At 60.6% G+C, this 13,689-nt stretch overlaps 1 protein-coding gene across 2 annotated transcripts; it reads left to right on the top strand.

Annotated features, from left to right (window-relative positions):
• Positions 1-1,082: 1,082 nt before the first annotated feature.
• Positions 1,083-9,243, top strand: NDUFV3 (NADH:ubiquinone oxidoreductase subunit V3). 2 transcript variants are annotated; one of them, XM_051829962.2, is made up of 4 exons: positions 1,099-1,257; positions 2,411-2,531; positions 6,174-7,085; positions 9,022-9,243. In XM_051829962.2, the coding sequence occupies exons 1-4, from the start codon at positions 1,210-1,212 to the stop codon at positions 9,177-9,179; spliced, it is 1,239 nt and encodes a 412-aa protein (XP_051685922.2). In that variant the 5' UTR covers positions 1,099-1,209; the 3' UTR covers positions 9,180-9,243. The 2 variants fall into 2 exon arrangements, with proteins under 2 accessions (XP_051685923.1, XP_051685922.2); XM_051829963.2 differs by lacking the exon at positions 6,174-7,085 and having other exon boundaries at positions 1,083-1,257.
• The last annotated feature ends 4,446 nt before the right edge of the window (positions 9,244-13,689 follow it).

Below are 13,689 nucleotides of genomic sequence, written 5' to 3'. Positions count from 1 at the left end.
ACGCGGGGTCCAGGCTGTGGCTCCCAGGGACGGGCAGGGGCAGGGGCCGAAGGCTCCAGTCTGCTTCCACCTGCTGGGCGCTGCTCCCCAGCCCGAGCCACAGGAAATGCCTCGCTTTCTGCTTCCCTGGTGGTTCTGATCCGTCCTTGGTGGGGCGGTGGGCTGGGGCGGGCTCGCACACCCATCAGTGAGGCCGTCCTCCAGGGGCGGTGGGCCCCCGCACTGAGGCTGACCATCCACCCCTGCTCCACGACTGAGCCTGGCTTTCTGAGGGCTCTCCACACTGAACGCTGTAAACATTCGGGGGGTTAGGCCGGCGCCGCGGCTCACTAGGCTAATCCTCCGCCTTGCGGCACCGGCACACCGGGTTCTAGTCCCGGTCGGGGCACCGGATTCTGTCCCGGTTGCCCCTCTTCCAGGCCAGCTCTCTGCTGTGGCCAGGGAGTGCAGTGGAGGATGGCCCAAGTACTTGGGCCCTGCACCCCATGGGAGTCCAGGAGAAGCACCTGGCTCCTGCCATCCCATCAGCACGGTGCGCCGGCCGCAGCAGCCATTGGAGGGTGAACCAACGGCAAAGGAAGACCTTTCTCTGTCTCTCTCTCACTGTCCACTCTGCCTGTCACAAAAAAAAATAAATAAATAAAAATAAAATCATTCGGGGGTTGAAAGTTTCCATTGCTGACCTGCGCCAACTCTGACGTCAGCGTGGACCGCGCTGACGTCACGGGGTGCGAGGTCGCCAGGACACGAGGTGGGAGGCTGCGCGCCCGGGCAGGATGTCGGTTCAAGGCTGCGACGACGGGGAAAGGCGTGAGGAGCAGTCCCAGTTCCCGCCCCGGGCTCCTCCGCGCCCACAAGGGCACCCACAGCGCCTCGCAGGGCGCGGACCCATCTTCCGGGCCGGCCTGGGGGCGGCGCCCTTCTCGCTCCTGCCTCTGATTGGCGGGCTCGCGCAGCCACTCGGCCTCCGTCCCGCCCCCACGCGGCCTGTGGTTGGTGAATTCGGCCCAAGGGGCGGGTTCCCGAGCCGGGGCGAGCGCAGGCGCCCGCTTCCCGCCCCGCCCAGCCCCGCCCTCGTGCTCGCCTGTGATTGGTGAGCCCGGCCCACGGGGCGTGTACTCAGGCGGGAGTGCGCGCGCAGCGTTCGCCTGGGTGTCCGTGCGACCTCCGCCGGTGTCCACTCGGCGCGGCTGGTCGTGTGCGGACGCCATGGCGGCCGCGCTTCTGCTGCGGCAGGGACGAGCCGGAGCGCTGAAGGTAAGGCGGGGCGGCCGCGCGGGGACCCCGGCGTCGGGGCCGGGCCGCGGGGCGGCCGAGGGCGGCGACGTCTTGCTTCCCGTGTGGCCGGGACGGGAGGGGAGGTCGGGCTTGGGCGGGCCCGGTGCTGCTGCGGCGTTCGCTGCAGGATAATTTAAAATACAGTGTGTGCGGGGGGTCCATCTCTGGGGCGCGGGGTCAGCCTTCGCGTGCGCGCCCCGCGAACACGCGTGGCCGCACCGCCTTAGGTGTGCGTGTGCCTGCGGGCCGCCGCTGAGTCCACGCGCGGTGAGAGGCCCAAGATCTATTTACTTATTTGGAAGCCGGAATTAGAGGCAGAGAGAAGAGAGAAGGGGGGTGGGGGAGCTGGTTCACTCCCCAGTTGGCCACAACGGCCAGAGCTAAGCCCACGCAGGTGCAGGGGCCCAAGGTCCTGGGCCATCCTCCACTGCGTTCCCAGGCCACAGCAGGGAGCTGGATGGGGAGTGGAGCAGCCGGGACTCGAACCGGTGCCCATGTGGGATCACAGCGCCGGCCCCAGAAACAGTGTTTTGTGGGCTCACGGAGGGAAAAGACCCCGTGGGACTGTCACTCACCGCGTGTTGGTCGTGATTGTTCGTGAAACCCCTGTTTTATTTAGAATTTCCATACCGCGCATACAAGTATGTTGGGAAAATCATGGTAACCATTAGAAATACACTGTGTGGGGGCTGGCGCTGTGGTGTAGCGGGTACAGCCACTGCCTGCAGTGCCGGCATCCCACGTGGGCGCAGGTTCCAGTCCCGGCTGCTCCACTTCCTATCCAGCTCTCTGCTGTGGCCTGGGAAAGCAGTGGAAGATGCCCAAGTGCTTGGGCCCTGCACCCGCATGGGAGACCTGGATGAAGCTCCTGGCTCCTGGCTTCGGATTAGCACAGCTCCGGCCGTTGCGGCCAACTGGGGAGTGAACCAGCGGATGGAAGACCTCTCTCTGTCTGTCTGTCTGTCTGTCTCTGTGTTTGCCTCTCAAATAAATAAATAAATCTTTAAAGATAAGCAGACAGACTCCGGGTGACGCCCTCTGCCCGGGTGCGGTTCCTGCGTGGTCCTCACGGGTCGTGAGCTGGCCCGGTGGCACCCTGCTGAACAGCCCCGCGTGTTCGTTCTTCCACCAGACGGTGCTCCTAGAAGCACGCGTGTTCCGAGGATTTGCTGCCACGGCTCCTCTCTCCGCGGAATCCGGGAGGAGTGAGAAGGGACTGCCGCCGACCCCCAAGAAGCAGGGTGCACCCAAAAGTAAGACCTCAGGGCCGTCGTGGGGCTCCTGCCAGCCCTGCTCGCCATCCCCACGGGGTCCCGGATCCGCTCGGGAACGGCTGGCCGTGGTCCCCTGCCCGGCCTGGCTGCTCTGTGCTCCGCGCGCCCGGGGAGGCCATGGAGCGGGTGATGCCGACAGCCGTGCCGCATCTCCAGGGCCCCGCCGTGAATCCTGCCCATTCCCCGTCTCCAGTCCCTGGGCCGGCTGGGGTCCCAGGCTTCACCCAGTCAGGGTGCGGGAGTGGGGTGCAGGGGCGCGGGGGCGCGGGGAGCAGGCATCTCCCGCCCTGTGCGGATGCAGGACGTCTGGGCTGTTTGCAGCTGTTCCACAGTTGTTCTGCCTGTGCTGCGACAGTGTGTGTGTGTGTGCGTGTGTGTGTGCATGTGTGTCTGTGTGTGCATGTGTGTGTTTATCTGAAAGGCAAAGCGGTGGCGGGAAAGAGCCACTGATCACACCCTGAATGCCTGCAGTGGCACGCTGGGCCGGGCCAGAGCTCTGTCCAGGTCCCCTGTGTGGGTGGCGGGGACCCGAGTGCAGCTGTGGCCTCCTAGGACGCATCAGCAGGAAGCCGGGACAGAGAGAAGAACCGGAGCTCGGATCCGGGTGCGGCTTCCCGTCGCCCCCACCAGTCTGTTTACGAAGGCTGACCTAAGTTTCAGAAGGAGGGAGCTGCTCCACCGTCTGCCTCGTTCCCCAGGTGGCCAGTGCGGCCAGGGTCTCCCACGTGGTGCAGGCCAGGCACTTGGCCCATCCTCTGCTGCTTTCCCAGGAGCAGTAGCAGGGAGCCGGATCGGAAGTGGAGCAGCCGGGCCTGGAACCTAATAGCGTCTGCACCCCGTCCACTTGGGCGCCATCCCCGTCCACTTGGGCGCCGTCCCGTGGCGTCTACACCCCGTCCACTTGGGCGCCATCCCCGTCCACTTGGGCGCCGTCCCGTGGCATCTACACCCCATCCACGTGGGCGCCGTCCCGTGGCGTCTACACCCCGTCCACTTGGGGTCTGGATTCCACAGGAACTTACTCGGTGTGCTGCCCTTCTTGAAGGTGCGAGTGCTTCAGTGTGTTTCTGAACACAAGGACTCCCTCCCAGAGCAGTCACGATACCATTTTCCCACCTGGGAACGTCTGTGGGAGCGCTAGGTGAACTGTCACACCTCACATGTTGGTATCTGTTGAGTGTTCACTAGCGAACAAGTAGTCGAATTCTTTGCTAACGTCCTGACGTCTCATGCCCGTGATTCTACTTCACAGATTCATGAGTTACGGCTAAATGGATTTTCAGATGGTCACGCCAAAGAGCCACCCCCCCCTTTAAAAAAATTATTTATTTGAAAGGTGGAGTTAGAGAGAAGCAGAGGCAGAGAGAGTGACCGTCCACTGGTTCACTCCCCAAAGGGCTGCAGTGCCAGGGCTGGGCCAGGCTGAAGCCAGAAGCCAGGAGCTTCTTCCAGGTCTCCCACGCGGGTGCAGGGGCCCAAGCACTTGGCCCGTCTTCCACGGCTTTCCCAGGCCATAGCAGAGAGCTGGATCAGGAGTGGAGCAGCTGGGACTGGAACTGGCGCCCATACGGGATGCAGGCACTGCAGGCAGCCCCAGGAGTCCCTTCTTAGAATCGTGCTCGTGGGTGAGTGAGAACCACCGCCTTGTGCTGTGGGGGCCCAAGCTGGAGCCCGGCGGGGGCTCTCCGGGAGCCTGTGTCTCTGGCGGTGGTGGGCCCTGCGGGCCTCAGCAGGATGCACGTGGGACAGGTTGGGGCACGCTTCGTGTCCTTGCTCTGTGGACGGCTGAGTACTCTTGGGAGGGAAGGCAACCTGACACACAGCTGTGGCCTGTCACTTATGTGTGAATCCCTGTACGAAGAGAACAAGTGGTGCTTCTACACCGCACGTGCAGGGCTGCCTCCCCCGTGTGGGTGACCGACAGGGGTCTGGAGGAGCTCTCGCCCTCAGCCCCTCCGGCTGCCTGTAACGGGGCCCTGGGCAGCTGCTGTCAGGGTCACAGCGCTCAGCAGAGGTCGAGGGTCTGTCCTCAGGCAGGGCCCCGGCCCATAGCCCGTGTTCTGCCTCTTTCCGTCCACGGTCTCCGGCTCTGTGTGGCGCAGGTGTCAGCATCCCGGCTGCTGTCAGGTGCACTGTGCACACCACCCGGCTGCCCTCACAGGTGCACCGTGCACGCCGTCCGGCTGCCCTCACAGGTGCACTGTGCACGCCGTCCAGCTGCCCTCACAGGTGCACCGTGCACGCCGTGCACCCTCTTGGAGAACCACAAGGCCCTCTGGCTTTGGTGAGTTTGAATCCGTTCACTGGTGGAATTTTGCCAGTGAGCATTAAGTTGTTGACTGAATAACATCTGCGTAGCTTCGTAAAGACTATAGCAAGTTAAGCCTCCACCTGCAGCGCCGGCATCCCGTATGGGCACTGGTTCAGTCCCGGCTGCTCCACTTCCAGCCCAGCTCCCTGCTGATGGCCCGAGTGCCTGGGCCCCTGCACGCACATGGGAGACTAGGAGAAGCTGCTGTCCGGCCCGGCCCGGCCCTGCAGTTGGGGTCATCTGGGGAGTGAACCAGCAGGTGGAAGACCTCTGCCTCTCCCCTTCTGGAGCTCTGCGTTTCACATAAATAAATCAGTCTTGGAAGGAAAATAAAACAGTAAAGGTGGGTGGCTGGCAGGTGGCGGAGGCCGCACACCGTGCATGGTCGGTTGGGATTTCTGAGTGGTACAGGCGTGGTCAGGGAGACGGCGGTCGGCGACGTGCCGCGTGCAGCGTCCTGAGCTCTGAGAGCCGCCGCTTACTGCTTCGGCACCTGCTCTGTGTGCCTGGTGGCCGCAGTGCGCCGGGGGCGGTTAGGCCTCCCCGCGTCCGCCTGCCCTCCCCTCTCCTCGCCCCTCCCCGCCCCTCCCCTCCCCCCTGTGTGAGCGTGTGCTGCCCCTCGTCTCGCTCGTCTGTCCGTCTGCGGCTCAGCACACAGCGCCTGGTGTTCAGAAGGAGGCTGGGAGGGCGTTCTGTGCTTGCGAGGAAAGCGACAACAGTGTTCTTCCACGAAATCCCACCCTCCGTCAGTGACTGGAATATGGGACTCTCATACTGGAATGTTTTCAGGCTTAAAGCCTGTTCCCTCTGGTGTGCGTGACAGGAAATTCCAGTTTGGGAGGCGCTGTGACGCTCTGTCTTGCTGGCTGAGGGAATCCCAGCGACGCACGTGGTCTGAAGGACCTGTCTTCCTTTTTCGGGTGGCGCTCTGAGCTGCAGGACCCCTGTACGTGTGCAGGCAGTACACGCGCCACGTCCAGATAGGAGTCACGGTTCTGAACTCTTTTGTTTTTTGAGAAATATGTCTTTTAAGGGATTCAAGCGATTACGCATTTTTGAAACTTGAATGTCATTCAAAAATATCTTTATTATAATTTACCTTAGATTTGGGTGCGGTCTGAGAATGTGAAGCGTCGTCTCGAGGGAAGTGCCGTGGTGAGAAGCGGGGGCAGGCTGGGCGGCGGCACCCTGGCCAGGCTCCCCCAGCCGGCTTTCCCCGGGGCCGTCACACCGCGACGTTCCGAGCGCGGCCGTGTGACGGGTGTCGGGTCAAGTGTGGAAAATAACGCTGCTCTTTGTGCATTTCCTAGATGTAGTGGAGCCCCAGGAGGGGGCAGAGCTGCCGGCCAGGCAGACGGCCGCCGCGCCCCGGGCTCTCCCGTCGGCTGGCCGCACAGGCGGAGGGGCGCACGGGCTCCTGTCCGGGAAGACTTTGGTAGAGTTTCCTCGGAAAGCTCCATTCCCGTCCCGAGAGCGGCGCTCAGACCCAGCAGTGACGCGGGAGGGCCGGAGAGGGCCGGACGGCTCGTCCTCGTCCTCGTCCTCGTCCAGCTCCTCCGACTCTGAGTCCGACGAGGAGGGTGACCGCCCAGGCGCCCGTCCTCGCGGGAAGAGCAGAGGCAGGCCCCCGGCAGCCAAGGCCTCCACAGAGGAGAAAGCCCGGGCACAGAAGCCGCACGCGTTTGTCGCCCACCCACCCAGGAAGAACGGGACCCCCGCCCAGCCCTGGGAGGACACAGGCGAGGCCAAGCCCAAAGCCGCAGCCCACAAGCCAGAAGCAGGCGCCGAGCTCGGGCGGCGGGACGCAGCGGGGAAGCAGGTGCCGAGAGTAGTGCTGTCGGCTGGCGCTGACAGAGGAAGCCAGAAGCCGTGTGACATCAGAGACGCCTCGTCCGATCACGCGGAACCAGGGCTGTCTGCCCCCGCGACGGCAGAGGCTGGCCCAGGAGGGCAGCTGCAGGCCGCTCCCCCCGGTGCCCAGCAGAGCCATCGGGAGCGAGCGCCGGGACCCAGCCTGAAGGCCGCGTCTCCCCCGACGAGAAAAGAAAGTGTGGGCGGGCAGGTGACGGCCGGGCAGGCGACGGCCACAGCGGAGGTCCTGGAAGATCGGGAGCCCCCGGGCAGCGTGAAGACCGTTCCCGTGGACGGGGAAGACGTGTGCGAGGAAGCGGGCGGGGTGACGGAGGCCGCCTCTGCACTGGCGCCGCGGGACGCCGCACAGGGTACACAGCCCTTCCTGTCCCTGGGGCCGACTCCAGTTAGTTCCCTCCTGTGTCTGTGCGATGACCTGGGCCACGGGCAGCAGGGCTGATGGGAGAAGGGTGGCGTGCCTGTCCTGCAGGATCCACTGCCTCACATGCGGCCCTGAAGCGCCTTACGCTTTTCTTTTCTTTTTTTTTTTTTTTTAATTTATTTATTTATTTGAAAGAGTTACAGAGAGAGAGAGAGAGAAGTCTTCCATCTGCTGGTTCACTCCCCAATTGGCTGCAATGGGCAGAGCTGCACCGATCCGAAGCCAGGAGCCAGGAGCTTCTTCCGGGTCTCCTACGTGGGTGCAGGGGCCCAAGCACTTGGGCCAATTTCCACTGCTTTCCCAGGCCAGAGCAGAGAGCTGGATCAGAAGTGGAGCAGCCGGGATTCGAATTGGCGCCCACGTGGGAGCCGGCACTGCAGGCGGCAGCCTCGCCTGCTACGCCACAGCGCCGCCCCAAGCTGGGGAGTGTGCCCTTGGCACTCTTGACGGCTCCCTGAACAGTGTAGTTTTGATGTCCTGCCCTAACTTCTGGGCGCTGAGTGTCCACTGTTGTGCCTACAGAGCGTCTGGCTGAGCCAGCGAGCGTGGGAGCTCAGTGTCTGCCCTGGGTGCGGGGTCTCTGGGCAGACCCAGCCCCACGTTTGCCTCGCGCGCTCAGGCCTGAGCGAACACTCACTTTTTAGAGTTAAAGCAGGAAGTGCCAGGTGTCACTCAGCCAAGCTCTGCGTGGAGCCCTTCTCTGAGTTTCCCGAAAGCCCGTGGTCTGCTTGAGCTGCTGTCGCGAGCTTTGTGGACGGTCTTCCTTCCTGTGCTGCCCGCTCTCCTGGGCACTCGTCTGGGAGGCCGCGGCCCTGACGCCGCCCCGCCGCCGCCATGGGCCGTGTGTTCCTCCCCTGCCCTCGCTCCTCTCTGATACGCCGAGACGCCCGGGCCGCGTTTCCTGGTGCGGCCGCCTGCCGTCGCTTGCTGCGGGGCGGAGTGGACGCCACACCCGCAGGACAAGACGCAGAGTCCGGGTCTCAGACTGCGGTCCTGAACGCTTGCTTGCTTTTCCAAATATTCTTTGTCCTTAGAAGGCGGAACGGCACAGCCCCTGGGTGGGCTGGGCTGGGCCGGGCCGACTCTGCGGGCTTGCAGGCTCGCGGGCTCCCACGTGGGCTGGGTCTCGACGAGACTTAGAGCCCTCGTCTCTGCTGCCGCCTTCCTCGTCTTACCCACGGTGATGCATTGTTGGCTTGAGATGGGATAACTGTCACCTCGTGCTTTCGTTGAGCTCAGCTAAAACCGGGCAGTGGAGCTGGGGTGTCCACGCGGTGGTGGAGCCGCGTGCCGCGCCCGGGTGCCCACGCGTGCCCTCAGCTCTCCGCCTAGCCCGCGGCCCGTGTGCCACGGCTGGGAACAGGGTTCTTTTGTCTCTGCCCCACACTTTGCAGTCTCAGGATCGGCAGAAGTTCCGGTGTGCGGGCTTTGGTGAATTTTCCCATTAGAGAAGTAAAGCTGACTTCGTATTTTCAGTCTACGAACCTAAGCTGTAGCCACTTCTTCCTCCAGACAGCAGTCAGCCGCGCAGCGCAGGCCGCCCCTGACAGAGCCCCGGGTGTGCCTGATCGAGTCCCAGGAGGCTCGCGGGCTGCGTGTCTGCAAGTTTCCTCCTGACGTTGCTGGTTGCTGTCAGCCGGTCTCCAGGGCAGAGCAGCTCGGGTGGCCCCGGAGTCCCTCCGCAGGCGTCCGAGGCTGAGGAACCACGCGAAGACGCCAGGGCCTGGTGCCCGTCTCCGCCGCTGGGGTGAACTCAGCTCGCTGCGGGGGCACGTGGCTCCGGGAGCTTCTCCTGTGGCCGGTTGGGCCCCCGCCGCGGGCTGTAGGCAGTGCGCCCGCCCCTCACGCTCTGCCTTCCTCCCCAGAGCCCGCGCTGGCGCCTGCGGAGCCGTCCGACGCCACCACCTACAAGAACCTCCAGCACCACGACTACACCCCCTACACCTTCCTGGACCTCAACCTGGAGCTCTCAAAGTTCAGGATGCCGCAGCCCTCCTCGGGGCGAGAGTCGCCTCGGCACTGAGGGAGCCGCCCGCGGTCTAGACCGTCTGCGTCCCCGCCTCTGAAAATAAAACCCGCTCAAGGCACGAGGGTGTGTGGAGTGTGGGGGTGGGTATGGGGGGGGTGCATGTGTGCGTGGGGTGTGAGGGTGTGGTGCGGGCATGGGTGAGTGTATGGGTGTGGGGGGGTGTGTGGGTGAGGGCTTGTGTGGTGTTGCATGGTTTGTGGGTAGGGTAGGGTGTGTGGTGTGGGTGAGGGCATGTATGGTTTATGGGGGTGTATGTGAGGGTGAGGGTATGTGTGTGGTGGGTGTGGGTGATGGTGTGTATGGTTTGTGGGGTGTGGTGTGTATGTGTAGTGTCTGCATGGTTTGTGGTGGGTGTGTAGTGACTGTATGGTTTGTGGTGGGTGTATAGTGACTGTATGGTTTGTGGTGGGTGTGTGTGTGGGTGTGGTGGGTGTGTAGTGACTGTATGGTTTGTGGTGGGCGTGTGTGTGGGTGTGGTGGGGGTGTAGTGTATGGTTTGTGGTGGGTGTGGGTGTGTAGTGACTATGATTTGTGGTGTGGGTGTGTAGTGACTGATTTGTGGTTTGTGTATAGTGTATGGTTTGTGGTGTGGTGTGTGTGGGTGTGTAGTGACTATGGTGTGTGTGTGGGTGTGTAGTGACTATGGTGGTGGGTGTGGTGGGTGTGTAGTGACTGTATGGTTTGTGGTGTGTGGGTGTGTAGTGACTGTATGGTTTGTGGTGGTGGGTGTGTAGTGACTGTATGGTTTGTGGTGTGTGGGTGTGTAGTGACTATGGTGTGTGTGTGGGTGTGTAGTGACTATGATGTGTGGTGGGTGTGTAGTGACTGTATGGTTTGTGGTGTGTGGGTGTGTAGTGACTATGGTGTGGGTGTGGGTGTGTAGTGTCTATGATTTGTGGTATGGGTGTGTGGTGACTGATTTGTGGTGTGTGTGTAGTGTATGGTTTGTGGTGTGTGGGTGTGTAGTGACTATGGTGTGGGTGTGGGTGTGGTGGGTGTGTAGTGACTGTATGGTTTGTGGTGTGTGGGTGTGTAGTGACTGTATGGTTTGTGGTGTGTGGGTGTGTAGTGACTGTATGGTTTGTGGTGGGGGTGTAGTGACTGTATGGTTTGTGGTGTGTGGGTGTGTAGTGACTATGGTGTGTGTGTGGGTGTGTAGTGACTATGATGTGTGGTGGGTGTGTAGTGACTGTATGGTTTGTGGTGTGTGGGTGTGTAGTGACTATGGTGTGTGTGTGGGTGTGTAGTGACTATGATTGGTGGTGGGTGTGGTGGGTGTGTAGTGACTGTATGGTTTGTGGTGTGGGTGTGTAGTGTATGGTGTGTGGTGTGTGTGTAGTGTATGGTTTGTGGTGTGTGGGTGTGGGTGTGTAGTGACTATGATTGGTGGTGGGTGTGGTGTGTGTGTAGTGACTATGGTGTGTGGGTGTGTAGTGACTATGGTGTGGGTGTGGGTGTGTAGTGACTATGATTGGTGGTGGGTGTGGTGTGTGTGTAGTGACTATGGTGTGTGGGTGTGTAGTGACTATGGTGTGGGTGTGGGTGTGTAGTGACTATGATTGGTGGTGGGTGTGGTGTGGGTGTGTAGTGACTATGATTGGTGGGGGTGTGGTGGGGGTATGTGTGTGTGTGTGGGTGTGTAGTGACTGTGGTGTGGGTGTGGGTGTGGGCTCGGGTTCCCTGTCACAGTGGAGGCGTCCCAGCACCTGCTGATGCGCTCCACATGCGCTTGGGGTTGGTTGGGGGCTTCGGGCTCACGGAACGAGCAGCAGTGGGGAGGGTCGGCACCTCAGGCCTGTGGTCCTGCCCGCTGCGGCGTGGGGTGACCGCACGCTCGTCAGAGCCGGGCCTCAGAAGGGTAGCGGTGACTTCTGGTTTTTGGTAAGTCAGAAATAGGAGTTTGTCGCTGCATTGCAAAGAAATGCCCATGTCGGCCATAGCGTCTCGGCAGGAAAGCGCAGTTCGCTTTGTTCCCTCCACAGGATCTGACGGCAGGGGCAGTGGTGGGAAGAGGGACAGTCGGTGGCCCAGTGACAGCCAGGCCCAGGGGCTCGGCGTCTCTGGCTAGGCCGGGGCACCTCCCGCGCTGTGGCTTTAGGTACTCTTGAGGACGGCTTGTGTGTATGGCGAGGTGGGACGGCCAGCAGTCTGGGCAGACGTAGGCGGGGCCGTAGCTGCCGAGAGCAGCCATGCCGTGGGTGCCGCAGCCGTGCCGTGGGCGCACGATTTGCCTTGTTCACGGCTCTCTCCGGGTGGTACCGCGTCTGAATTCTCCTTGGCCTCTGTCAGCTCAGGCAAACTCCAGACAGCGTCCTGGGAGTCACCTTTCTCTAAGCCCACACTTCTTAAAGGAGTCAAGAAAAGGGGGAGAATTGACAGCCGGCGGTCGTCTGCCAGGTCTGTCCCACGCAGGGGCTCGGCGGCTCAGCGGTTCCTCTGTCACTGTCTCAGTTATGACAGAAAGGGGCCGCAGCCCCAGACGCACAGTGGGAGGCGGGCCGCCGCAGTCTGCTCGCTTCCGTGTCGTCTGGCTGCTTCCTGCTCGAGGTGACCAGTGAGTGCACAGGTTTCTTGTGTAAGATTGCAAGATGACAGGAGAGATGAGATCATCCTCTGCTGGCTCACCGCACGTGGCCCTGCTCGCCCGGGCTCAGGCTGACGTCAGGAGGAACCGGGCGCTCCCTCGGGTTCCGCTGCTTCTCCCAGGCCCTTAGCAGGGAGCTGGATCAGAAGTAACACTGGGGACACAAACCGGCGCCCACAGGGGATGCCAGCCTCACAGGCGGTGGCTGTACCCGCAGTCGGTCTCCTTGGCGCTGGTCCACCTGCTGTTGCTGTAACAGTCGCTGAGGCTGGGCCATTGTACAGAAGAGGGGTCCGTGTGGCTCGCGGGCTGTGAAGGCCCCGTCTGCATCGCCCGGGCCGGGTACCCCACTGTTGGGAGTTTGGTTTGCTCTTTGATTTACTAGCTCGTGGAGCCCCTGTGACGTGGAGGTGCGCTGGGGGTGTGAAGCCACGTGTCCCAGACTGACTGCCTCGGGCGGAGTTCTTCCATGGCCGGGGGTGTGTTTAATGGGTACACAGGTACCCATTAAAGATGAAGCCTCACAGGACAAACTTGGTCCTTGGGAGCTGGTCCCGTTGGGCCAGACTCGGGCTGCTGGGAGCAGAGTGCACTCCCTCCACCTCCCAGAGGCGGGTCCTTGGGCATCGCGACCCCGGGGCCCCGTGTGGTGGCCCGCAGAGTCCGTGCCGTCTGCCTGTAGTCGCCGTGTTACTCCAGGGACACCCTGTGGGTCACATGCTGTCACCCCTGCCAGATCTGTCACCCGCGTAATACGGGTGTTAACAGAGGTAGTCACTTTACCTCCTCTGTTTTTATTAGATTATTTGTATTTATGGACAAACGATAATTGTACATATTTATGGGGTACATGTAATATTTTGATACATGCATACATCTTAATGATAAAATTAGGATAACGAGCATCCATCACTCATATATTCAAGATTTCTCGTAGTGTGAACATTCAAAAGTCTTTTTTCTAGCTATTTAGAAAAATGCAGTCTGCTGTTGTTAACTGTTGTTACCCTGATGTGCAGTAGAACACCAAAAGGATAATGTTTATAATAAGGGATAAAAAGGTACATTTTAATTCAATAGAAGGAAACCTTTCTGAGGTTTAATATATATATATTTTTTTTTTTTGAGAAACTTAATTAACTTTGAAGAAGAACCCAAGAATTGTTCCTGTTTTGCGAGCACTTAGACATAACTATAGCTTAGGAGGTGTAGAAAGTACCCTTCACTTAATGCGTTAAAGTGAAGTAAATCCTTGTGCGTTGGTTTTACAGTTAACTCTCATAATCCCACTCTTTGAGGACAGAGGTCCTGCACAAGGAGTAAGTGCACAGTGACTCCCGTTGTTGATTTAACAACACTCCTATGTAGGATGTCAGTGACCACCTGAGGCTTTTTTTTTTCTTTTTTTTTAGTTTTATCCATTTATTTAAGAGGCAAAGTTACAGAGAGAGAGGTCTTCCATCCATGGTTCGCTCCCCAAATGGCTGCAGTGGGTGGAGCTGAGCTGATCCGAAGCCAGGAGGTTCCTTCGGGTCCCCAATGTGGGCGCAGGAGCCCAAGGACCTAGGCCATCCTCCACCACCCTCCCAGGCCATAGCAGAGAGCTGGATCGGAAGAGGAGCAGCTGGGTCTGGAACCAGTGCCCATATGGGATGATTAACCTGCACCATAGCACCAGCCCCACCCACAACTCTTGACGTGAGCTACCAAGGCTGTGGAAGCCTTTTGAATCCACAGTCTCCGTCAGTATTTAGACAAGGCCATGGGCAAAGTGGACGTTCTCGCCTCCCTTCAGAAGAAAGTGCCTCCTTCTTTGATGGCCCCTTTCCACTGGGGTCTCTCACTGAGATCCTTCATGTAAAATATTTTTTGCCTCAGTGGCTTGGCTTCCCATGGCTGAAATGCTCTCGTGGGCTTTTC

Source organism: Oryctolagus cuniculus, chromosome 4, assembly GCF_964237555.1.
Source record: "Oryctolagus cuniculus chromosome 4, mOryCun1.1, whole genome shotgun sequence".
Lineage (NCBI taxonomy): Eukaryota > Metazoa > Chordata > Mammalia > Lagomorpha > Leporidae > Oryctolagus > Oryctolagus cuniculus.
Note: the sequence above shows the minus strand (reverse complement) of the source record. Positions and strands in the feature narration are given on the sequence as shown.

Bases quoted from the DNA above. Each gene is read 5' to 3' on its own strand.
- NDUFV3 (XM_051829962.2), top strand. From the start codon at position 1,210: ATGGCGGCCGCGCTTCTGCTGCGGCAGGGACGAGCCGGAGCGCTGAAG. The intron at 2,532-6,173 runs GTAAGACCTCAG...TGCATTTCCTAG, and splicing joins GAAGCAGGGTGCACCCAAAA to ATGTAGTGGAGCCCCAGGAG. The intron at 7,086-9,021 runs GTACACAGCCCT...CTTCCTCCCCAG, and splicing joins GCCGCGGGACGCCGCACAGG to AGCCCGCGCTGGCGCCTGCG.